The 25,971-nt window shown below is 45.7% G+C and overlaps 1 protein-coding gene across 2 annotated transcripts; it reads right to left on the bottom strand.

The window, feature by feature from the left end:
• Window positions 1–25,492, bottom strand: SOX21 (SRY-box transcription factor 21). 2 transcript variants are annotated; one of them, XM_058276503.2, is made up of 3 exons: window positions 24,529–25,492; window positions 7,579–7,769; window positions 1–4,222 (listed from the first exon to the last, which is right to left on the bottom strand). In XM_058276503.2, exon 1 carries the CDS (start codon window positions 25,410–25,412, stop codon window positions 24,582–24,584), a length of 831 nt encoding a protein of 276 aa, XP_058132486.1. In that variant the 5' UTR covers window positions 25,413–25,492; the 3' UTR covers window positions 1–4,222; window positions 7,579–7,769; window positions 24,529–24,581. The 2 variants fall into 2 exon arrangements, with proteins under 2 accessions (XP_058132486.1, XP_071064338.1); XM_071208237.1 differs by lacking the exons at window positions 1–4,222; window positions 7,579–7,769 and adding an exon at window positions 22,976–23,966.
• Window positions 25,493–25,971: the final 479 nt, after the last annotated feature.

Genomic DNA, 25,971 nt, shown 5'->3' with positions numbered 1-25,971 from the left:
TAACTTTTACAAAAATTTTTTATTATTTTTTAAATTTATTGAAATATATCACTCATACATAAGCATACATAAACGATAAGTATATAATAGTTGTGAACTTACAAAACAAACATATATAACATCAAACAAACATACATAACATCTCTATCACCAATAACTTGCATTATTTTTAAACCTTTTAAACTAATAATTAAAGAGCATTGTCAAAATATTACTACTAAACGAAGTATTTTTCCCCTAATCAATTCTTTTATTATCTTTATATCATTTATATATGAACATACATAAACAATTAATTGTATAGTAAAAGTTGTGAACGTACAAAGCAAACATCATACAGGGGTCCCATACATCAACCCTCCACCAACACCTTACATTGTCATGAGATGTTTGTTACAAATTATGAAAGAATATTGTCAAAATCTTACTACTAATCATAGTCCTTATCTAACATTTGGTGTGTTTTTCCCCAACCCACCCTATTATTATTTTTTAAATATATTTTTTAATGACAGAAATTGTAAACTTATAAAACAATCATGCACATGTGCAGAATTCCCAAACAATACCCCTCCATCAATATACCACAATGTGGTGTGTCATTTGCTACAGATAAAATAATATCATCTGATTATCACCATGTCCATAGAGTACATTTGGCTCACATTTTCCATACTGCCTCAGTATCAACACAGTACATCTTTTGCATAGATGCAAGAATATTATATTATTACTACTAACCACAGTCCATAGGTCACTCCAGCTATATTTTTCCCATGCTTCTCCACATTCCCAACACCCTGCAGTAGTGATATACATTTGTTCTAGCTCACAAAGGACACTCTTGCATCTGTATCATCAACCACAATTCTCACCCACCTCTTGGTTTACTGTACTATCTAGTTCCTAGATTATTCTCTAGCATTCTGTCAATTATCATTTACATAACTGGACTACCATTTTCAGTCACATCCCCATTTATAAACTACCTGTTACTCACTGTGTGTTACCATCCACTCTATACATTTCCATACCTTTACAGTAAAGCTAATTAAAACTTCTATATACATTAAACATCAGTAGTCCACTCAGTCCTCCCCTTATCTCCTTTAAGAATCCATACCACCAGGTCTTGAAGATATTTTCCTATAATTTCTTCTAGAAGTTTTATGGTTCTTGCTTTTATTTTTAGTTTTTTGATCCATTTTAAGTTAACTTTTGGATAAGGTGTGAGATAGGGGTCCTCTTTCCTTCTTTCAGCTATGAATGCTTGTTATTAAAGCTGTAGCACCAGCAATGCTGGGGAGCAGCCCATAACAAAGTTCAAACGTCTCCACATGCAAACAATTTTCGTGCTGACCAAACAGTGTTCTGTCTAGTCAAGGCCAGTGTTCCTAAGTCCACACTTCTTATCTGCATTATGGAAATGCTTCAACTTCAAGCCAGGTCCCCACATTCAAATGCAAGCTGTTTTCCCACAATTTTTGACTAGCCTGTCAAAGTCACACAGCTCGGGAAAATATCCCTTCAACAAAAGATGCTGAAAGAATTGGACATCCATAGCTGAAAGAAGGAAAGAGGACCTCTATCTCATACCTTATCCAAAAATTAACTCAAAATGCATAACTCTTATTGTCTTATTCTCTAAGGCCAGTCAAGGCTGCTAATGTGGGGCAAAAAAGGGAAAGAATAGACTCTAGATGTAATCTCTTAATTCTGGTCTGTTTTTCTCCTTATATGAACAGAAAGAAGTAATTTTTTAAAAATACCAAACACCATTTTAATATTCTTATAGCAAAAGTTTGGTAAAGATGGAATCATAAGAGAAGCAAGTGGGAAGCAGGTGTAGCTCAAGTGAGAGGGCTTCCGCCTACCATATGGGAGGACCCAGGTTCTATCCCTGGGGCCTCCTGGTGAAAAAGAAGAGAAAGCGTGCCTGCATGGTGAGCCAGTGCCCACATGGCAAGTTGAGTGCCCACATTGTGAGCCGCATGCCATGTGATGAACCGAATGTCCATGCAAGTGCCCACGTGGCAAGCCAAGTGCCCACATGGCGAACCTGTGCCCACGCAAGTGAGTCACGCATCAAGATGATGACACAACAAAAGAGAGACGAAGGGGAGAGTCAAGGTGAAGCACAGTAGAGACCAGGAATTGAAGTGGATCTAATCCCCGTGAATCCTGGAGGAGAAAGATGAGAAGAGAAGACATAAAGAGAAATAGATACAGGAGATCACACAGCGATTGGACACAGACAGCAAAAACAGCAGGGAGGGGGACGGGAATTTTAAAAAAAGAGAGGCAAGCATAAAGAACTGGGCCATTGTTCTGCTTGGTGTGGTACCAGTGGAGGTCTGGGGGGTCCAAGGTGGCTTCACTCACATTTCTGGTGCCTTCCCCGGGGTGGCTGGAAGCCTGGGCTTAGCTGGGACTGTCAGTGGGAGTGTCTACATGTGGTCTTCCTGCGTGGCAGTCTCAAAGTAAACAGGGTTCTGAGCAGGCAGCTCAGAGCTCCCAGACTCTTCCAAAAAGCAAAAGTGGAAGCTGCCAGTGTCTTACTGCCTCAGCAGGAAGATGGGCACTTATTACTTCTTTAATCTTGGAGTGGCCAAAGCTGTCCAATGGCCAGATTCAAGGGAGTTGACATCACCTCTTGATGGAAAGAGTCAGAGAATTTGTGGATGTCTTTAATCTGCCACACTTTAAGTAACTTTATTATTTTAGATCTTCTGGTTTTGACTAAATGCTGCCTATAGGGTTAAACAAGGCCCAGGATTTGGAGTCAGCTACTGCAAGATTTGAATGTCTACTCTGCCGCTTGACTAGCTCCTTGGGCAAATCATTTACCTTTTCTGAACCTTGGTTTCACATCTCTATGAGATGGATTTTATAAGCTATTGAAAAAGGTAAAATGAAACTCTGTATGAATATTATCAAGTCATAGATGCTAAAAATGTTGGCTACTGCAATCCTGCATGAGGGACTGAAGGGGATCATGCAATTAGTTCTGGCTATGATAGCCTTGTCCTAGAAAAAGTAAAATACCTATTCCTTGCACTGAATAATGGTACAGTGGATAGTTAAACAAGCCTATCCAAAGAGTGTTACTTAATTAATTTATTTAATCAACCCAGAGGAATATTCCTGGTGGATGCACAAAGGACTTTTTAATTAGTCTGTTCAGTGTAATTTTCTATGGAAATGGATAGAGACACCAAAGGAATTTGTGGTTGTAAACTGGGAAAAAAAAAGGCTGAAATATACAGCATGGAGTTTACTAGAAATTGTAAAGTTCTACTGTAAGGTTGAAGAAAAAAATCACCTGCCCAAGTATGAGGGAAAGGTGGCTTGGCTTCAGGCAGTTTATGTAAAAAACAATTAGGGTAAGAAAACAAAAGATTCAGGTATTTTAGTAGAATAAAGCATAACAGAAGTCAGTGATACTACATGATTCTCAAAACATGGATAGGGGCTGTTAGGCCCCCTTTGGGGGTGTTTTCCTGATTCACAATGATCTCTTTTATTCTTGGAATTATTCCTCTACTTCTATCCTCATCCTCAGCTGACCTACAGAGGTGGTCCTTCCCCCAGAGGTCAACACCTGATGTAAGCTGGGCCAGTTGGATACTCTTGCCCAGGAACTGGGACTTGGACTTCACAGACTGTGGGTCATTTGTTGGAACTGAAGACAGCCTGGGCACTGGCCATTTTCTGTCATTTTCGGGGACAGGTGGAGGAAGCCCAATGCTTTTCCAGTTTCTGATTTCCGACTCTCGTGGAACCATCAGCTGTCCTGGACTCTGCCTGATATTGCGTTATTGTAGTGCTGTTCCAATAAATTACCTTTTAAAAATATTTGCTTGTTTAAATTTATTTTAAAAAAGTTTAAATAGGTAATATAATCTTATCATTCAAAATTCAGAAGTTTAAAGGATATACAGTGAGAGGCCTCCCTCCTACCTATATCTCCACCTCCAGTTCCCTTTCTAGTAGGCAACAAAGGTTCTCACTTTTCTGTATGTTTTCTTTAGATATTGTCCAAGAAATTATCTTATATTTATTTTACTTGGAACCAAAGAGGCTTGAGGGGGACAGCTGGCATTAATAACAGTATAAGCCTCAGAACAGGGAGATAAAGACCGTATGTGGGGATGGGGTGTAGCTCAGTGGTTTAACACCTGCTTCTCATGTATGAGGTCCTGGGTCCAACCTCCAGCACTTCCTAAAAAAAAAAAAAAAAGAAGAAGACCACGTTTATAGGTTCTTTCATTTCAATAAACAAAATATTTATTGAGGTCTGACTCTAAGTCAGGCAATTTTTTAGTTGCTGGGGATACTAAACAGATTAAAATAAAACCCTGACTCCATGGAGCTTATGCTCTAATATAAGTCCTTCCTGGGTACCACATTTTAGAAGCTGTATTGCCAAACTAGTGCACATTTAGAAATCAAAACCAGCCTTCATAAGGAATGGTTGAATGAACTGAGCATTTTTACCTTTAAAAAGAGAAGATTGAAGGAGAACAAGATAACTGGCTTCAAAAGCTGTTTCTAAGGAAGAGTTGTTTCATTCTCCACTGCTCCCAAGAGCTCACATTAAAGGGTAAAAGTTACAGAGGTGGATTTGGGCTCCCATAAAAGGAAGGAAGAAAACTTGCATTATAGGCTACCTACTCAGAAGCGGGCATCCTGCTGGGTATTTTCACCTGTGTTCTCTGATTTAATCCTTACAACATCCCTACAGGGTGGAATGATTAGCCCTATTTTTAAAGAAGAGGAAATGGAGGCTTAGCATGGTTATGTAACTACACCATCCAGCTAGTCGATGACCGAGCTTGCCCTGGCTGACTCCACACTTTTGCCACAGCATCATGCTGCCCCCAACAATTAATGCTTTCAAAAATATGCACATTTACAGAGGGGAAGCCTGCATGGGATGTAAAGGGGGACTGGATAACCCTCTTTCCAGAAATACTTTATTTGGCACTTCACAAAATACATCACAACGAACTTTCACATCAAAACACCTCATCTGGCTCACCAAACTACTCCAAGAAGAGGGTTAAAGAGGTAAAAATTAATAACGCTTCTTCCATAGATTTTATGAGTTTGATGAGATAATATGCTGAGAAATCTAGTGCAGTTAAATCGACATTATTAAGAAAATACTGAGAATCTGCTTTGTGCCATGTACTATGCTATGCCACCAACGTGGCCTTTGTGGAGCTTGTGGTCTTATCTGATCAATAGGGGCACCCATAACATAGAAGGTCCAAGGTCTTTCTGCTACCCCCAAACACACATTTCCTCAACTAAGGCAGGCTCTTGTCCCCATTTTATACTTGTGCATTCTATCATTAATCAAGTATTTATTGGGCACCTTCTGTAGGCCAGGCACTGTTCCAGGCATTGGAGATAAAGTGTGAACAAAATAGACAAAACCCCTTATTTATGGTGCTTGTTTTAATAAGGCTTATGATAAACAAATATAGGTGAAATTTATACTATATTAAAAAGTGAAAAGTGCTGTGGGGAAAAATAAAGCCTGAAAGGGGAATAGGGAGTGCTGGGGTGTTTGGAGGTTGCAATTGTAAACAGGTGGTCAGGAAGGGCTTTACTAAGAATGTGGCATCTCAGCATTGATTTAGGAGAGATAAGGGAGTGGCCAGGCAGATGCTGGGGGAGGGGGCACTTGGGGCTGAGGGCAGAGCAAGGGTAAATGTCCTGAAGAAGGAGCATGCTTGGTGTTTGAGGAATAGCAAGGAGGTCAGTTGGGTGGAGTGGCATGAGCAAGGGGGAGATTCATAGGAGAATAATCAGAGAGGGAGTAGGGAAACCAAATGGTATAGGGCTATGTGGGGCATTATGACAAAGAGAGTTTTACAGGGTAAGATGGGAAGTTATTGCAGGTCTGTCTACTGTGTTGGAGACTAGCGTGTAGGGGGCAGGTGTGTAAGCAGAGAGAACAGTTTGGAAGGCTGATAGATAGCCTGGCCCTTGGAAGATGTCCACACTCTAATTAATCCCTGGAACCTATGAACATGCTACATTGCATGGCAAAAGGGATGGTGCAGATGTAATTACGGTTACCGACATTAAGATAGGGAGATTTTCCTGGATTATCTGGATGGGCCCAATCTAATCATCAACGCTCCTAAAAGCAGGGAATTTTCTCCAACTAGAGTCAGAGAGATGTGGCAGAAGGAGAAGTCAGTCTGTTGTTGGGGGTAGGGCACATGGAAACATGAGAAGGAACTGAGCTCTGCCAACAGTATGATGGTATCTGGAAGGGGATTCTCTCTAGAGCATCTAGATCAGAGACCAGACCAGATGACAGTCTCATGAAGCCGAGAGCCCTAGCTGAGCCCCTGAGATTTCTGACCTACAGCATTGTGACATAAAGATGGCTGTTGTTTTCAAGCTGGCTTTGAAGTTGGAAGAAGGGGGCTGGGCCATGTGGCATGGAATGTGGGTGGTGGCCTCTGGGACCTGGGAGTGGTTCCTAGCTGACAGCTAGCAAAAAAGTATGGTCCTCAGTCCTACAAACTCATGGAACTGAATTCTGCCAAGTACTGAATGACTTTAAGCTTGAAAGTAGATTCTTTCCCAAAACCTCCAGACAAGAACTCAGTCTGGCTAACCCCTTGACTTCAGCCTTTAAAATCCTTAGCAGGGGAAAGGAGTGATCAGAAAGGTAGGAGAAAAGTCAAGACAGAGTAAAGTTCTCGATGTCAATTGAAGAAAGTTTGCAGGAGGAGAGAGTGATCATCTATGCCAAAGACTGAGGATAGTTCAAGTAAGATGCTGACATTTTATAGGTAAGAAGACAAAAACTCAGAGGGCTTGTCCAAGATAACATAGATGGGAATGTGGGGAAGCAGGTCTTCTGACTTCAAGTTCAGTTCTATTTCATTCATACTAAATTGTCCTCACCAATACAATTTTTAAAACTGAATTGATAAGCAAGATATTTTGGCTTCTGTGTGCTTATTTATTCACCAAGACAAACACAAAAAAGTTGTCTGGCATTAATATATTGCAATTATCTGACTGCGTGGCTTTTTTCTCAGGTTTGTTAAAGTGACTGCAACAGAGTCATCCAGGGACATTTTAGAAATATAGACATGATCATTTCTTAGGAAATGAGGAGATGAGTCATCAAAAATGAGATCTGGGGAGCAGGTATAGCTCAGTGATTGGGTGCCTACTTCACATGTACTAGGTCCCGGGTTCTATTTCTGGTACCTCCTTAAAAAAAATAGAGCTCTAATTTCAGGAAATCCTAATTCAGTAGATGGGAGAGACTTAAGTGTCTGCAATACCCTTTTACAGCGCCAACTTAGCCCCGTCCGCACCCAACCTGTGAAGAAGGCAGCCGGGTTCATCGTTGAGAAACACTACACAACGACTTCCACACAAACAAGTGTGTGTGTGAGGAGATAACCATTATTCTCAGCCAAAAGCTTCACAACACTATAGCAGATTGTGTCATGCATCTGATGAGGCGGATTCAGAGAGGCCCCCTGAGAGGACTCTCCATGGAGCTGTAGGAGGAAGAGAGAAAGGGGAGATAATTACGTTTCTGAGGTCTCAGCCCCAGATCAGGAGAGATCACTGAAGTAGATCTTGATGCTTAGGAAATGCTGGTGCTGTTGGACTTTGGCAGCCTCTCCAGCTGCAGGCCACTCAGCCCACGGTCGGGGTGAATTTCAAAACACCACGTGGAGCCATTTGAATCTTTCTGTTACGCTGTATTATTTTCAGTAAACCTGAGGACATCAAAAAAAAACAAAAAAACAAAAAAAAGTATGTTGATTCTGGTGCTTTGCTGGATTGAGAAAAACTGCCCTGGAATATATCTTGTAGACTAGATTCAGGGAAGAGAAAACAAGAGCTGATGGAAAAGAATCCCTACCTAGCTACTGATGTATTTTTTTGAGGGTGAGTGAATTATAGGTTTTATAGAAAATAGAGGGGAAAGGGAACTGTTTTGGAGACCTCCATATGTCCTCTTTACATAGATTTGTAGCTCTCTGTTTAGAGAAGTGTTGGCCTAATGTCTGGGTATTATAAAGTGAATAAAAGACTTCTTTATGTCCTTTGGAAAAACAACTTAGATGCTTACCAATCTTTTCCCTTTCTTAGCACATTGGTAAATTACATCTCCCAGCATTCCTTGTATTAATAATTAGGTTGGGGCATTGGCCAGGGGAGTATGGGCTGAAGTAATGTCCACTGCTTCCAGGTTTGGCCATTAAACACCCTGTAAGAAACATGAGGGGTCTTTGCTTGTCAATCAGCTGAATGCAGAAAATCCAGAATCCCCTAGGTGACAGCCTAGCAACAACATGGAAGAAGTCCGTATCCTGAATCATTACTTAGAGAGGAGCCACTTGTCCTCTCTTGGACTGTGACATGAGGGGAAAATAACCTTGTACTGTGTTGAGCCACTGAGATTTTAGGGTTGTTTGTTACAGTAGCTCACATTGATTACCCTAACTAATATAGGCCCCTTCTAACCACATTTTTTGTACTGTATTTTCAACAATCTCTACAGGAAGCAGATTTGGCCCAATGGATAGGGCGTCCGTCCACCACATGGGAGGTCTGTGGTTCAAACCCCAGGGCCTCCTTGACCCATGAGGAGCTGGCCCATGCGCAGTGCTGATGCATGCAAGGAGTGCCGTGCCACACGGGTGTCCCCCGCATAGGGGAGCCCCACGCACAAGGAGTGCACCCCATAGGAGAGCCGCCCAGCGCGAAAGAAAGTGCAGCCTGCCCAGGAATGGCACTACCCACATGGAGAGCTGACACAGCAAGATAACGCAACAAAAAGAGACACAGATTCCCAGTGGCGCTGATAAGGATAGAAGTGGTCACAGAAGAACACACAGCGAATGGACACAGACAGCAGACAATGGGGGGGGGGCGGAGGGGAGGGAAAGGGGAGAGAAATAAATACAACAATAAATCTTAAAAAAAAACAAAAAACAATAAAACAAAAACAATCTCAGTCCTTCAGCCCTTTATATACCAAACAAGATATACACAAGAAGAACAAAATATGAGCCCAGAAGGACTTTTTACATAGGTATTTAAATGCTAAGACATAGACTTCTCCAAAGTAAATAGTTTTTTATAATAATTAACTTCATTTTTAGAGAAGTTTTAGATTTACAGAAAAACGACAGCAAAAGCATAGGGAGTTCCCATATAACCCTCCCCACCTCCCCACCACACACATAGTTTCCCCTAATAGTACCATCTTACATTAGAGTGGTACATTTGTTACAATTGATTAACCAATATTGAAGCATTGCTGTTAACCAAAGTCTATACTTTACATTATGGTTTGTACTTTCTGCTGGAGAGTTTTATAGGCTTTGAAAAAATGTATAATGTCATGTGTCCATCATTACAGCAGCATACAGAACAATTTCTTTTTTTTAATTTCTCTCTCCCCACCCCCAGTTGTCTGCTCTCTGTGTCCACTTGCTGTGTGTTCTTCTGTGACCACTTCTATCCTTATCAGCGGCACCCAGAATCTGTGTTTCTTTTTGTTGTGTCATCTTGTGTCAGCTCTCCATGTGTGCGGCACCACTCTTGGGTAGGCTGTACTTTCTTTCACGCTGGGCGGCTCTCCTTACAGGGCACAGTCCTTGCGTGTGGGGCTCCCCTATGCGGGGGACACCCCTGCAAGGCAGGGCACTCCTTGCGTGCATCAGCACTGCACATGGGCCAGCTCCACACGGGTCAAGGAGGCCCGGGGTTTGAACTGCAGACCTCCCATATGGTAGGCGGACGCCCTATCCATTGGGCCAAGTCCACTTGCCCAGAACAATTTCACTGCCCTAAATATACCCCATGTTCCATCTATTATCTCTCCCCCTCCCCTCTGAACCCCTGGCAACCACGATCTTTATAACAGTGTTACATATTCTGCTAACACAAGATAATAATCACAATACAATAAATCTACTTTCATCTGTGGTTACACTCACTCCTTACGTTTGTTCATTCTTCATTCTTGAGGGATTTGGGATGATGTCTGCTCTGTCTGCTTCAGGCTGAGAGAGGAGTTAGCTATTATGGGGAAAATGGAAAGAATTGTTTTGCTTGCAGTTAAAGATACTCCTTGTTTTGGGTATGGTACTTGTCCATCATTATCATTCAAAGTAAATTTGCATTTACATTTGAATTATCAAATGTGCATGTAGTTGTGGTAGACCATGGACTGTGTAACAGTACACATATGAGAGTGTCCTCTCATGAGCTATAACAAATGTACAATACTAATACATGGTCTTAATGATACAGGGCGCATAGGAAAAATATACCAAATGTAAGCTATGGACCTAGTTACTGATCATATTTTGATGATGTTCTTTAATAATCTGTAACAAATGTCCTACAACAATGCAAGGTGTTGGTAGAAGGGTGATATATGGGAATTCTGCATATTAAGCATGATTGTTTTGTAAGTTCACAAAAATATATATATTTTTAAAGTGCATGTAGTGAGACTATGCATAGTAAGATCACATGAGAAGAGAAACCTTGGTAGAAGATACCAAGCTAGATGATTGAGACATGTTGGTCACACAGTTGGACTGAATAAAGACACATGTACAGAATTACTAAATTCAACTATATTAATAAGCACCTAAAACAAGAACAAAATCAACAATAAAATTCAATGAAAAAACAAAAGGGGAAGGAAAAATTCCAAATGGCAACAAAAGTTGGGGGTGAGGTAGTGAAAGATCTAGAAAAAATTATGGAGAAGGTGAGATTTGAGCAGAGCTTTCAAAGATGTGTAAAATTTTTGTGGGGGCTGGGAGGAAGCAAAAAAAATTACAAAATAAAAAAATAATTACAAAACAAATTCCTGAAAGATAATAATTTAGTGAGACATGTACAAGGGTAAATGTACGTATGTGTGTGGGAAGTGTCAAGATATAGTTGGGGGAATAGGACTTGGCCCAGTAGTTAGGGCGTCCGTCTACCACATGGGAGGTCCGCGGTTCAAACCCCGGGCCTCCTTGACCCGTGTGGAGCTGGCCCATGCGCAGTGCTGATGCGCACAAGGAGTGCCCTGCCACGCAGGGGTGTCCCCGTGTAGGGGAGCCCCACGTGCAAGGAGTGCGCCCCATAAAGAGAGCCGCCCAGTGGGAAAGAAAGTGCAGCCTGCCTAAGAATGGCGCTGCCCACAAGGAGAGCTGACACAACAAGATGATGCAACCAAAAGAAACACAGATTCCCATGCTGCTGACAACAGCAAAAGTGAACGAAGAAGAGACGCAGCAAATACACACAAAGAACAGACAACCGGGGTGGGGGGGAAGGGGAGAGAAATAAATAAATAAATCTTAAAAAAAAAAAAGATATAGTTGGAAAGACAGAAGAACAAGCTGGTCTCCACTTTGGCCTTCCTTATTTTTTACATAAGCATGGGAAACAAGGAAATCTTTAAAGCCCTGTAGTAGTACAGTTTCAGATCGTCTGTGGCTGCAGACCTGCCAGAAATCCTCAGCAGCAAATGGACCTGCCTGGCAAGCCGTGAATTCAGAGAGGAGATGGACATATTTGATCAAAGCCTGAGATGAAAAGGCAGGATTGCAAGCATCATGGGGCTCCCTCAAATTTGGGTACTCATGCAAAGCAACGGAAAGTCTTTTCAATTGTGGAAGGTAAAAAGACCACTGGTTAAGTTTGGGGAAAATATCCTTGATTAAGTCATGTGTGGTTTAGAGCACATTTTCTTCCAGACAGCATGGTCTCTTATTACAAAGGAGCACAGTTGGTAATGTTTTCTTTTAAGATTGAGGGTGTTTAATATAAAACCTATTGAGGTGGTCAATAGAACAGTTCACTGACTAGTTCTGTCTCTCCTCTTTCTGAGCAGATGGTAGGATTGTACTTTCATGCCTCTTTAGGGGTCCAGTGTGGCCATAGACTTACTTTAGCCAGAGAAAAGTGAGCAGAAATGATGAGTGTAACTTTTGATGAGAAATTTCTAGAGCCATCATATGATTGATTTGTCATGCTGCATTACCCTGCTGAGGTGGTCAGAAAAGCATAAGCCAGAATGGAACCTCTATCAGCCTGGTTGAGCATGACCCCACTGCTGGTCCACATTGGAGTGAAAAATAAACTTTTATTGTGTTAAGCCCCTGATATTAAGGAGGTATTTGTTATTGCAACTGTTCTCACTCCTACTGACTGATAAATCTACATTGCCAGTTATGAAGATATGTGATTGACATTATAATGGTTTCTTAATGAAACTGTTACAATAATATCAGAAGAAAATTGCAGTATGCCTGAAGACTGGAGAATAATGAATGGATTCCTATTTCTCTTAATAAAATTTGGTAAGTTAAGAGGTTGGAGAGAAGTAGAATCAGGAAAGGAGAATTGCAAAGAATTTCCAATGAGAGCAGAAAAACCAAGTTGAGTTTGGGAGACTAGAAGCTAAGTAAAGTTTCCAGAAGGAGAGATTAACTCTGTTAAATGTTGCTAATAGATCAAATAAGATGAGAACTGAGGACTGATCATTAAATTTTGCACCATGGAAGTCACTGGTGACCTTGACTAGAGCAGTTTTTGTGCATTGGTGTGGGAGTCAAAAACCTGGCTGGAGTGTGTTTAAGAAAGAAGGGCAAAGAGGGAATTGGAGACAGGGAATGTAGGCATCTTTTTAAGAGAAATTCATTGTAAAGGGAAGTAGAGAAGTAGAATGGCAACTGGAAGGAAAACTGGGGTCATGAGAGGTTTAAAATTTTTAAATTTCATTTTCTAAGAGAAAAAAAGCATTTAAAAAATGCTGGCAAGAATGACTCAGTAGGGAGGAGAACTTTTGAAGCTTCAGAAGAAAGGGAAGAGATTTTCTGGAATCCTATCCTTGTGTATGTCAGAGGGTATATTAGTTATCTATTGCTGCATAACAAATGTCCCCAAGACCAAATGACTTAAAATGACAAACACTTATTTTCTCATGGCTTCTGGAGGTTAGAAATCCAGGTGTGCCGTACTCGGGTGCCTATGGCTCAATGACTCCCACGGTCATTTCAAGGCTCATCTAGAGGCTCAGGCTGGAATGGGTGAGGATCCACTTAGAAACTCCCCCATTCTGTGTTGGTGGCCTCAGGTCCTCACTGCCCTTGGGCCAAATACATCAGTTCTTTGCCAGGTAAGCCTCTCCACAGAGCAGCTCACAAAACAGCCGCTGACTTCCCTCCAAGCAAGAGCTGAGAAAGCAAGAAAGACAGAAGCCACAGTCTTTTGTAACTTATTCTAAGAAGTGACATCCCACCATTTTCCCTTATTCCATTCATTAGAAGCAAATCTCTAGGTCCAGCCCACACTCAATGCGAAGGGCTTGCACGAAGTACTAGTACCAGGAGGTGAGGATCCTTAGGATCACCTTGGAGATTGCCTATCAGAGACAGAATGGGACCTAGTGCACACTTAGAAAAGCTGACCCTAGCTGGATGCAGGGATGGTTCATCTGTAGTTGCAGGAGAGAAGACAACCTTTGTGTGGTACACAGAGGTTAGTAGGTGAGAAGCTGCAGTACTACTGCAGGGAAGATCATTGTTCATTAGCACTGAGCCCCTTGGAGAATGGCAGGAGACAATAGGAACCTGGGCTTATTTTCATTTGTTCCTCCACTGTATCCTCCAGCATAGCCCAAAGGAGTCTAAATCCAGCAAAACACAGCTTTCTACCCTTTCAAATTTTTGACAACAATGCATTTATGGCATCCCAGAGTTTACTAAACTTTCCATTGATCTGGATTAAGAAAAATGTCAGTAGTTCCATAAGGACTTTCCAAGAGAGTGAAAGCAAGAGGAGATGGGGAATGGAAAAACAGCGAGGCATCTTCTGAAGAATCCACTCACCAGCTGGGTTTCATACACGAGTTTTTTTCTAAATTTTTCAAAAATCCTATTAAGGCAGAAGGCTTTGTCTTTGAATATTAGTGGCTTAAGGGAAAATGCTTTTGGTGGTTTGTTTTGTTAAGGCAGAAAACTTTTGATTCTCAAGTGAGCCAGGGAAAATCTTATTGTTGCTAAGATTGTGGGTAGTTCCTTCCTTGGGTCTGTAGCGACAGACAGCAAAGGGAATGGGAAAAGTTAAGGCTCTGGGTGGGACGGTTATGGGCTTAATCTCAGCTCCGCTATTTACCTGCTGTGAGACCTTGGGGAAGTCCCTCCCCCATCCTTACATTGGAAATAATACTTGTCTGGAAGAGTAGAAATAAACTTGAAAAATGGCTTCCAGGGGGCGCCATTCACACAGAATTCAGTGAGGACGATGCTTCCCGGGGCAGTGCAACTGGGAGATTCGCCTGACCCAAAACGAGAGCTCAGCAATGGCTATTATATTTAAGGGTTCGCCCCCACCCTCAATGACTTCGGTTTCTCTAACTTCTCCGAGACGCTTTCCATCTAGCTTTTCCCCATATCTTTTAGTGCTGGGCCCCAAGTGCCCTTTTCTCACACCGTCCTGACTTGACTTGTGAGCGCGCATGTTCCCAAAAGGCCAGCGTTAAGAACTCTTCTTAGCCCAACAGCGCCACTCTGATTTCTTCAAGCCTCCTCCAAGGTTTGTCCCATGCTCAACCAGCCCTGGTTCTTGGTGCGTAGAGAGAAGAGCGGACAAGAGTGCTTTCCCGACGAATTACTGTGGATGGAATTTACTGGGGAGATCAATCCAAAACCTACGACGGGGCGAACATGTAGATGCCCCAACCCCATAGCGACGGACAACTCAACCATTTTCCAAGGAACACTGCTCGAGAAAGCCTGTGGTCATGTTGTCTGGGTTGGAACTTGGGTTCGACTTTGTCCCCAAAACTTCCGGAGGAAGGCAACTGACAACCCCACACCCACACCCCACAATCTCATGGGCTGCATTCTCCTGACACCAGATAAGTGGCAGCAAAAAAAAAAAAAAAAAAAGCTTCAACGAGTGCGCTCGCGGAGAAGCGAAGTTCAGCTTTCCCACCCCATCCCATACCTCCCCAATTAACCCGCCCCTGCTCGTCTTCAGCCAAGCGCTTCCCACCTCCCCAAAGCCCGGCCCTCGCGCAGGGCGTCTCGCCGCCTCGCAGGCGCACAGCCGGGGGCACCTTCCTTGCCCGCGCAGGGAAGCAGGCTTTACTGCTGCTTACGTTTAGGGGTGCTAAGGTGGCAGACCCCTGTGCGACGTGGGGCGTTAGGATTTCAGCAACTGAGGGAGTCTGAGGCTTGAGGAAGGCAAAGCCAAACTGGGCTCATCCAGAGCTAATCCCGAGGGCTCGCCAAGCCTTGGCCTCCTCGCTGAGACCCGGAGCTGACCTAGGGTCGCGGGCCTGGGATTCAGTTCCTGCCCCGGCCTGTCGCGCAGCGCTGTGTGAGTTCGTGTGTTTGAGAAGAGAGAGTACGGAGGAGGCCTATAGGTTCCAAAGACGAAGACGCCGTGGCTCCAGGGAAATAAAAGAGTCACAAGGATGACTTTTCCGAACGGTTGTTGGCGAGGGATGCGGAAGTGTAGCCGGTGGGTAATTATTCCCCCTGGCGGTCCACGTGCCCGCAGATAGAGAAACCAACGCCCTCTTCCAGCCCTCTCCCGCTCCCGCGAATCTGCAGTTGCACATTTTTTTTTCCCGTGGATGAGTCACGTCCACACCTCCTGGCATTCTTGGACAGGTTCAGGGTCCCTTAGTTTTACGCCACCAACTTGTGCTGGGTAACCTTCGCCTAAAACTTGGGGAGTGGGGAGAAGACATCCCCATCCAAGTCCCCCAAAGTTTGCATTTCTGTAACAGAAGCCGAGACAGCTTTCTAGAAAGGAAATGGTGTGCGAGGTCCCCGAGGGCTGAATACTAGAGGACCTGTGCCACGCGCCCGCGCACCCAGGTAGGAGAGTGTGCGTGGGTGTGGGGCTGCGGGCTCAGACAGACCTTAGACCCCAGCCGCCTTTCCGCAATGAGAGGCTCGGCTTTTCCGGCTCCCAGCGCTCCCGAGAAGGCGAACGGGAAGAAGAGGGCGCAGCCTCTGCGGGCTCATGTTTATTCACGGGGCCTTAAACTGCCGGGTTCGAAAATACATTAATCAACCACCTTACTCCGGTCTAGGTTTGCCGGAAAAAAACCGAGTTCCTGAAAAGGAGAAACAGCAAACCCGGCCTCTAGAAGCGCAAGGAAAACTTGGTTTGGCGCATAGCAAGTGGTGTCTTTGTCCCTCAAGCCCCATTCCCAAGTGCAAGCCGTTTCCACGCAGCCGGGGGCTGAGGGGCTTAATTATGCCCCAGTCTCTCGCCTCACTACTGGGGCTGGGAACGAACTGTCGGGGTTGCCCTAAGGGTCTACCAGGGGGAAATTTCTCGGGAAGGAAATTAGCTTTAGCTTCAGGGTCCCTCACTTGCTCGGTTCTGCAATCTAAGGTCCTATCCTAATTGCGATTAATTTTTCTTAAATAGTACCCACCCATTCCCCCCCCCCCCCCCCCCCCGCCCATTCTATAGTTCCAAACTGCACAAAACATGATCTCCACTGTGGTTCCGCAGGTGTTAAATCCGTGGGGGAGAGGTCGCCGGGGCTAGGGGGCTTTCAGGACCTTCACTTGCATCTAAATTGCTCCTAACCATGGGGATTCTGCCAGGGCCTTGTGCTCATCGCCTCCCACCTTCCTCCCCAAGGTCTCTTATCTCTTGGGGCTGAAGGAGCTGGCCCTTGCGGAGGGATCAGAATTGGGGAGATTGGGAACCTGGAGTCGCCCCCCACTTCCTTCTGTTGGGGGGGTCCCACCCCTTATCTGCGCTTGCTGGCGCTTTCCCCAGGTGAACCAGAAGACAGGAGCCTTGGTGAAGCTGCAGTTTGTTTTGTTTTGATCTCGTTCTGAGTTTTTCCTTTAATTTATCCTATCCTTACTTCTCTCCTTTTCTCCGCGGCACCCACTTTTCTGTGTTCTCCTCTCCCGCACTCTTACTGCGTTGTCTCATTCCCCTTCACAGGGTCAATCTATGCAGATTGAGTAAGGCCATCCAGGCAACCATTCGGAAAATCCAGTTTAAAACAGACACCCTTACGAAAAATTCAGCTAAGTGGGAGCGATCGAGTGAGAGAGCGCGCGCAAATATTTGTTGTACAGAATTTCCGAGTTTGCGCACGCAACACCAATCCCACACAATTTCCTTCAGCTCCTAATGTCGCACAAACCTCTAGTCTGCTGAAATCTCGGTGACGACTTCCAAACCCCGGGTTTGCTACATGGTGATTAATAAACTGGGGTCAGCTCCAAACCCTGTGTGCGTGTGCGCGCGCACGCAAGAGCTTTTTGACCTCAAATACCCGCCAGACAAATAGGAAAAGCTCTAAAGGCTCCCCTGAACTCCCTAAGTCTCTGCGGGGGACTCTGGGAAGGACCGGGCTCCCTGTGGGTCTCTGTATATTGGTGGTAAATTCACCTAGGAGATGGAGACTTTAGAAAGCTTGGTTTTTTCTCCCTCCCTCCCCTATCCCCACTCCTGTTCTCTCCAGTCCTTACCTCAAGAAAAAGGTGGCCCCAGCGGAGCCAACAAATCTGAAAAGACCCACTTGGTCTCTCTTATCCTAGGCTGCACTTCCCCGGTCGGGATTCCAAGCTTTCTACAGATGGCTAATTACCTTGGGATGATCCCGAAATGAAATGGTGTGTATATGTTGGGGGTGGGGAGGAGGCGGGAGAGGCGGGAGGGTGCTCAAGTGAAATTGACATTCCAGTAATATCATTCCATGAAGAGTCTGAAGACGTCCTCCGTAATTTCCCTTAAGAAATCTGGTTTTACTGGTCGATCTCAATAGAATTTTTTGCCTGGAGGCTCGAAGTGAGTAATAGGCCTGTGTATCTCCAAGCCTTCAGCTAATATGATAATGAAAATATTCAAGGAGAGCAACGAGGTGTTTATAATTAGTACCTACACTTCCCCTGTTTGTCAAAAAGTCCCTAAATAACACCCCTCCCCCCATTCAAGCGAGGAGCCCCAAGGAGGTAGAAATCAGGTGGCGACATCTTCAGAAGGAATTTTTAAAGCCAAAGCCGATTTTATTTCTTCCAGTCAAGTGTGAATGATGGGGCCGCCGCTGCGAGGGTGATGGTGTCTACCTGGCAAATCCTGCACTGAGGGGCTGGGGCAGAGGAGGGGATCACAAAAGGCGAAGGCAGCCGAGCTGGTGCCCTCCGGGGCCACTTCCCAGTTCCGTCCCTAAGTCTTGTCAGCCACCTTGAGCCCGGGAACACAATCCAACAGGTCGCTACCTCTCCACAGACACCCATCACCAAGAATTACTGTTTTATTTCCCCAAAGCAATTCCCAGCGGGTTTATCCAGGTAGGCTCCTTGTAAAATTTTCAGATTTGGCAGTTTCTAGGAATTTGCATGTTTTAAGTGAGGCTGAAACAGCGAAAGCTCATGTTACACTTTAAAATATGCAAGGCTTCCGCGCGGCGCCGGTGCCTCGGTGAGTCTAAATTGCTTCTTTAAAAAAAAATGAATACTGCTTTGAAAGTTTGCTTCCTTCCCCCGCCCCCCCCCCCCCCAATTTGTCACAATCTAGACGTAGTTGTTACTACTTCTCAAAACCCAGCTTCCTGCCGGCGGTCCGCGAGGGCCGGAGAGGTCCTGTGATCCCTGCCCTGGGTTCTCGGCGGCTCCGCGCGTTCGCAGCGCTGTGTCCGCTGGAAGGTCTAGAATCCGTATCATTCCTTTAAGTCAGGGACAGAGCTGACGGCGACTGGGAAGTTCAACGGCTGAGCGGCCCCGAGGCCGGGAAGGCCTAGCAGTCAACCTCCGAAAAGAAAGTGATTGACCTCGTCGGCGGCGAGGGCCCTTTGAACACCCAAATCCAACCCTTCGCGGTGAGACCCAGGACGCCCCAGATCCCCGGCGGGTTTGCATCTTGCCTGCCGCAGACTATTCAGACTGGAGGTTCGCTGACCTATCAGGTTCAGTCAAGGTCATCTAGCAACCTCTAGGGTGAAGAAGCTGGGGAAGGAGGGTGTGTGTGTGCAAGGGCAGAAGGCCAAGGAAAGAGCCAAGCTTTGACAATATTTTAATCCTTTAAAGGGGTAGGGCTCCATCACCTCTATAGCCCCAATTCTGGGATGAATTTGACGGTGAAGGAAGTGTGGGAGAGCAGTCGTTGCTCTTGGCTTGTTTGGTCTTTACCGTTTTTCCAATGGGCTAAGCAAGACCTTCAGCAAGATAGTGGTCATATTCAAGAGGTCCCAGATTTTTCCGCCTTGACCCCCTTAATTGCGGTGTGTGTGTGTGTGTGTGTGTGTTGGTGACAACGACTGTGAAAGGCGAAAGCTGCCCTGAGGTAGCCCCTTTGGCACTCTCCCCAACTCCACCTCCATAAGGAGGTGCGGGTTCCTCCATTAAATTTACATTAATTCATTCCACAAGTATTTATTGAGCCCTACCCTGTGTTGGGCACTGAGTTAGACTCTCAAAAAACGCAACATAAATGGAAATCGGACCTAAGTCCAGAATCTAAGGATTGGTACTAAACCCCGTATTCCTGGAAGGTACTAAGATCAGCAGTACGTCTTGGAGTCGCAAGATTCCAACGCTGGGCGAATGGACACAAGGCAACATAACTTCTGCATAACTTTTACTTCTCCTTTCCTTTTTTTTTTTTTAGTAGCAAAAGATCATTAATTAGAAGAATAATCACTGCTACCCTATATTATCCTGACCTGTTCAATTTCTATCTGCTGCAGACAATGCTAATAATGGCAATTATTGCCTCTATAAACATCCCGAGGCAACACTCCTCCCCGCAGTGTGTGTATGTTTAAAGAATATATATAAAAAGTTCCCCTGCTCATTTGCATAGCTTCATCTTTACCTTTTTCCATTCAGCCCTTGCAAAAAGCATATCTATTCAAAGCCCTTGCAAAAAGCATATCTATTCAAAGGGCATTTAGTCCATTTCTTTCTTGGCCGGTAAACCTATTCATCAATTGTTCTGCCTTGTAGATCGCATTCTAATGCTAATCTAGCGTGTTAAATATCTTTTTGTTCCCCTTTCACCGTTTTGTCATTCAGTTTATCCAGTTTTGGTCACCCATTTTATTTATTTATGCGCCTGCTCCTATTCAGGGGCTCATGTATTTTTTATTATGTTGTTTCACTGTCATGCAGTGTCAACTTAGTCTATTCAATGGGGGGCTACTTGAAGGCCGGAGGGACAAAGCGTGTACACATTGCACCGCTATTCATTCCGGCCAGCTGGATCGGCTGAAAAAAAAAACCTTGTGAAAAGAAACGCCTCACAATGGACACAGAAGAAGTGCACAATGCTAACAGTTTTCCAAATACCACTGATTGGTTTCTTCACAATGAGGAGAAAGCCGCCGCTTTTTCTTAGCTCCACTTCAACAAACAACACTCTCACAAACCTCCCAACCCTGCGTTTTGTTCCCGGACAAAACCTCCTCGACTGTCTAAACGCTCCCACTGAAGGACAAAAAAAAAAGGATAAAAAAAGCTCTTTTCACTATTTTCCCTTTTTTTTTTTTCCTGCAAGAGAGAAAAAAAGAAAAGTGCGGAGGGGGGGGATTGTCAGTGAATTAATAATATCAGTCTTTTTAAAAGAAGAGTGCTGACCTTTGAGATGCAGCGGGTTGAGGGAGAAAGAACAGGGGGAGAGATTAATAAAGTTTGTACAGCGCTATCTCTGCCTGCGCTGGGCTGTGGGCGCAAGAAAGACACGGACACCGGGAGGGCGAGTTGCGGGGAACTTCTCGCTGGGAGGACAGCGCTGCAGCCACAGCCTGGAGCGCCCGCTCCCAGCCGCACTCTGATTGGTTGAGGCGCAGGTCCCTATCTGCTCCGGGAAGACCTGTCGAATCTTCTTTCCATCCTCTGCGCCCCTCGCAGATGCAACCTAGAGCCTGGGTTAAGGGAGAGCCGCACTTGGGGGGAAGGGAGGAGGAAATTGTCAAATGGAGTAACAATAGGGGAGGAGGAAATTGTCAAACCAGGTAACAATAACGGCCAGTTCCGCGACTCTTCCCGGCAGCCAATCCCTCCGACAGCAGCGTTCCCGGCCCCAGCCATCATCGCTTGAGCAGAACAATCCCACCTGTTTGCGCAAAGCCCAAAGGCAGCTCGCCTGGCCCCCTCGGATACTTTAACTAGGTTTGGTTAAAGCTTTTAGGCAAGCCTGACTACCAAAGAAACGTTGTGGCTTGTTTAAACCTGAAAAAGAAAATAAACAAGGAATAAGAACCCCAAAAAAGGGGGTGGGGAGAGAAAGAAAAGAAGGAAGGGAAAGAAAGACCAACGTAAAGGAAGGAAGGGGAGAAAAAGAGGGAGAGAGTAGGAAGGAAGGAAATCGCGAAGCCCAGCTAGCAGCAGCTCTTTGCCTAATCCCAGGGCTCTATTTGTGGATCACTTTCAGACTCTTCCATACACGCCCCCCACCCAACCCATTCTCCACGCCCTCTTGCCCCGGAGCTGCGGCCCCCCCTCACTCTTTTCTGCACGGTCTAACTTGGCAGGGAGGCCGTCTCGAGGCGCAAAACCCGCCAACTTGACCCCTGGAGTCGGACTTGGTGACAAACGAGTCTTTGGGGTTTGTAGACGTCCTCAAAACCCCCGCACGATCTGCTGGCGAAGTGTCCCCTGAGTGCTTATCCCCAGCATCCCTCACCCTCCCCCCCCTCCCCGCCTCCCCCCATCTCTCGGCTTCTCTTCTCATTCATCCACACTCAGGAGCATTTCTCCCAGAAAACCTGATCTTTGGGAAAAGGGGAGGGGGTGGGGAATCTTCAGGCCGGTGGCGCCGAGCTGTAGGGCTCAGGGAGGTAACTAAGATTTAGGGCTGGGGTGATTTCCAGCGAGCTGCAGGAAGTTCCGTGTTGAGAAGTGATGGGCTGCTACAAAAGCGAAAGACGACGCCTTGAAAGGATATTAATTAACCGTGTCAGGGATAATTACCCCTGGACAGTCCAAATTAGTTTTGCATAATCGCTCAGAACCATATGAATTAACTTATAATATTGCAAAGAGCTCGGGGAATAAGAGGAGAGGGATCGTTTTAATTAGTGAATCAGGAGCAAACCAGCAGAGCCTATTTCTTGAATTTCCTAAACTTTTCATGGTTTTAAAAATATTATTTCATTGGAGGAAACAATGACTTTGAAGATTTGCATCACTTATAAAGAGGAGCGGCTCCAGAGATGGTCACTGTCACTGGAGAAACTAGTTTAGGACTAGTTCATTCTCGTATCTTGAAAATTTTCATCTCAATAGGGGAAAAGTTTCCCTATTTTTTTTTCTCTCTCTCTGATATTCTCAGTGGTGCTTTATAATTTATTTTATAAAATGAAAACATTTTACGATTTCAAACCTTTCTCTAGTGGAAACTGTCTACCCCTGGAAATTCAACCCCACCTGTATTTGTTATGCTTATATTTTAATCTATTAGCATGATGGAATTAAGCTGTTAAGAGGCCAAAAGTTGTGGTTAGCAGTGATTACACTTCTAAATAAAACCTTAGGGTGTAAATAAGAAATACCCCAAAGATACATGAACAAATTACACTGATTTAAGTGGTGGGGCTCTCATACTAACAAGATAAAGTGGTCAGGCAACTTTCCCCTCTTAAAATGTCACTGGAACCTGGTGAAATGCTTTGAACAGTCTGGATGTTTTCAATGGGCTCTGTTCTACTGGTTCATGAATGCCCTTTTTTTTTTTTTTAAGATAATACAAGTGCTTGGATTTTTTTTTTATCTTCTTTCCTATTCACGATTAAAAATGTGATAAATCAGGTTTTGGCTCTGAATAACAATGGGTTGATTTAGATTTCCTAGTAAATCTATTCAAAAGTGAAACAAAGGCTGCCTTTGGAGGATACCTTACACTTCACCTGGACCAGGCACGTAAGGGCAATTCAGATAAAAATCTTGTTAGGAACTCAACAAGAAATAGAGGATTTTCTCTTTTCCCTGGTTCAGGCTTTATTTAAACTCTTTGTTCAAAAAAAAATGAACAGAGTGATAGTCAGATTCTAATTTACAGATATAGTTTAAACGTCTAATTAAATTAGAAGATCACACAAAAAACCATTTATACATAAAAGTTAAAACCAATACTTAAACTTTTAAAAAAAGTTTATATTACATAAAGTCAAAATGAAACTAAATACATGTTAGTCAACGTCATTCACAAACAGTCAAAATATATACATTTTTAAAGAAACAAAAAAGCTATAATTGAATGAGATTCTTATTCTAAAATATGTTTCATCATAATTTGCAAATGAATTGCAGGTGATCTAAAATTAAGCTAAACAGGAGGGCTCTCCAAAACACATTTAAACGGTTCAGGTTGGAGGAGAAATGTCAGCTGAAGATGAGTGACATCTGTCAAAACAATTGGTTTTTTTCCCTCATTCTTGCAAATAATAAATATATAATTACGACTCAGACAAAAAAGTCTGATTCAGTCAGATAAAATTGCGATTCTGAAATAGTTAAACGCAATTTGTAAAAGTTAACTTCGACGTTTACTCAAAATGCTCGTGTCTAAAGCGGACTCAAATTTGGGGGAACGCAAATAACACATTTTCGAAGACTCAATGATGTTTGCACTGACATATACTCATTTACATGTTAAGGTGAGGTCAGCCATAAGGGGAAAACTGCAAACTTGTCTTTTCCCTTTTTGCAAATCGTGTCAGAAATCCAAGGAAGTGGACACAGGAAGACTTAGAGTAGGGTGTTTTCCGATTTTTTTGTTTTTAAAGGGAGAAAATCCAATTGACAACGTTTCATCTCACACATACTTGTTTGCGTTTCTTGCTCTTGAGAGAGAGCTCAGGCTTTGATTTGCATATGGAGTGATAAACAAAAGAAACCGTGATCACCTCACAAAGGCCAGATTCGAGCCGGTCACTGGTCAAGAATGGATCCGGTCTGGGGGCTCTGCTTGAGAGAACAGAGATTTGCAGTTTAACTACTCAGGGAGCCAAGCTTGCTCAGAGCCATCCAGCTCCAAGAAACTAACAACACAGATCAGCTTCTCCCGTTTGCCAGCAATTTCGGACCTAACGTTTGAACAGACTGCATGCAATAAACCAAGACGGGGGAAAAAAAAAAAAGAGAGAGAGAGAGAGAGAAAAAGGAAAGAGAATGGAAAAAAAAAAAAAACAAAACTGCCAACAAAACTTCCAACAAATAAAACTGGAAAGCCCATCATGTCAAAGAGTTGCTCCTCAACCTCTGTGGGCAAAAACGCAACAGGTTCCCAAGTGCAAAGCAGACACCGACTGCGGCCGATACAACCGCCCTCTTCCAAGTTTGCTGCCGAAGCGAGGTCTGCAATCATCCCGTGAAGTCACACGCACACTCGCCCGCGGGCTCGCGCGCTCGGCTCCTCGCGCACCGACCTGCATCTTTGCCTCTGCCTGGCACCTATACATCTTATGTACATACAAACGGTGCCCCCATCGCGGAAGGGCGCGCGGGCAGGCCGGAGGGTTCGTACCTATACATATGTACACATATTCACACCGGTCCTCGCCAGGCGGCCCCGCGGGGTCATAGCGCGGCGGCGTAGGCCGCGGGGTAGGGGTCCAGCTGAGGCTTGCCCATGCCGGGCAGCAGGATGTAGGCGAGCGGCGGCTGCAGTCCGGGGCTGGGCCACGCGCTGCAGTTGCACGGGATCATGTAGCCCGGGTTGCCCGGGCTGGGGTGCGAGTGCGTGTGCCCCCCGGCGGCCGCTGCGGCCGCTGCAGCCGCCGCCGCCGCGCCATGGAAGGCGCCCGCGCTGGCGGTGGGGTAGCCCAGCGACGACGCGTACGGGAGGCCGGACGACGACGACGAGATCTCTGCCATCTTGGAGCCCAGGTCCAGCAGCGAGTAGGGGCTGCCGGCGGCCGCGGCGGCGGCGGCGGCGGCGGCGGCGGCGGCCGACTGCGGGAAGAAGACGCGCGCGGCGGCGGCGGCGGCGGCGGCGGCCGCCTTCTCCGGGTTGGCCAGCAGCGACTCCGGCACCAAGCCGGCGCCCGCGCCCGCGTGCAGCCCAGCGCCCGCCTTGAGCGCCGGGTGCTCGGCGTCCGCCACGCCGCCCAGGCCGTAGGGCACGGGGAAGGCGAACTTGTCCTTCTTGAGCAGCGTCTTGGGCTTGCGCCGCGGCCGGTACTTGTAGTCGGGGTGCTCCTTCATGTGCATGGCGCGCAGGCGTTTCGCCTCGTCGATGAACGGCCGCTTCTCCGACTCGGTGAGCAGCTTCCACTCGGCACCCAGGCGCTTGCTGATCTCCGAGTTGTGCATCTTGGGGTTCTCCTGGGCCATCTTGCGCCGCTGAGCCCGCGACCACACCATGAAGGCGTTCATCGGCCGCTTGACGTGGTCCACCGGCTTGGACATGCTCTCGCCGTGCCGCGGCTGCAGCCCGCCGCCGCCCGGGCCCTCGGCCTCCGCCCGGAGGAAATCAATGTTGGCGGCCCGCGGAGACCCGCTCGACCCGCCTGCACTCGCCGCACCCCACGTCGCGTCCCTTCTTGCCCCGGGGTCGCTCCCGCCGGGGAGGAGAGGGATAGGGGACCAGCCCAGGGCCCCGCCGCGCCCCTGGCCTCCCTCTTCTCTCGGGCCAAGCGCTCCGGAAAATCCTCTCCGGGGATCGAGAACTTCTCGGGCAGGTCCCCACCCCGCAGTGGCACTTTTCTCTTTGCTTTCCTTTTGTTTTTCCTCGCCGGTGGGGATTGCTCGCGTACTCCTGGCAGGTAGCCGCTGTTCAGCAGAGTTCTCCCCCCTCCTCTACCTTTTCTCTTAAATGCAAAGCAGCTCCGAAAGTTAGGTCGCTGGGGTTTCACAAAGTTGAGCCGAGAGGCCGGTCGCCGCGTGCTGCCAAATACCGAAGGGGGCTCTCCGCTGCTGGAGTGTTTGGGTTCTCTTCGGCGACTTTCTCATCTGACAGTAGCAGGTG

The sequence above is a fragment of the Dasypus novemcinctus genome, chromosome 15, assembly GCF_030445035.2.
Source record: "Dasypus novemcinctus isolate mDasNov1 chromosome 15, mDasNov1.1.hap2, whole genome shotgun sequence".
Lineage (NCBI taxonomy): Eukaryota > Metazoa > Chordata > Mammalia > Cingulata > Dasypodidae > Dasypus > Dasypus novemcinctus.
The sequence above is the reverse complement of the archived record's forward strand: the minus strand, read 5'-3'. Positions and strand labels throughout refer to the sequence as shown.

What these genes read in the sequence shown, in the direction of transcription:
- SOX21 (XM_058276503.2), bottom strand. Translation starts at nt 25,412, where the DNA reads ATGTCCAAGCCGGTGGACCACGTCAAGCGGCCGATGAACGCCTTCATG.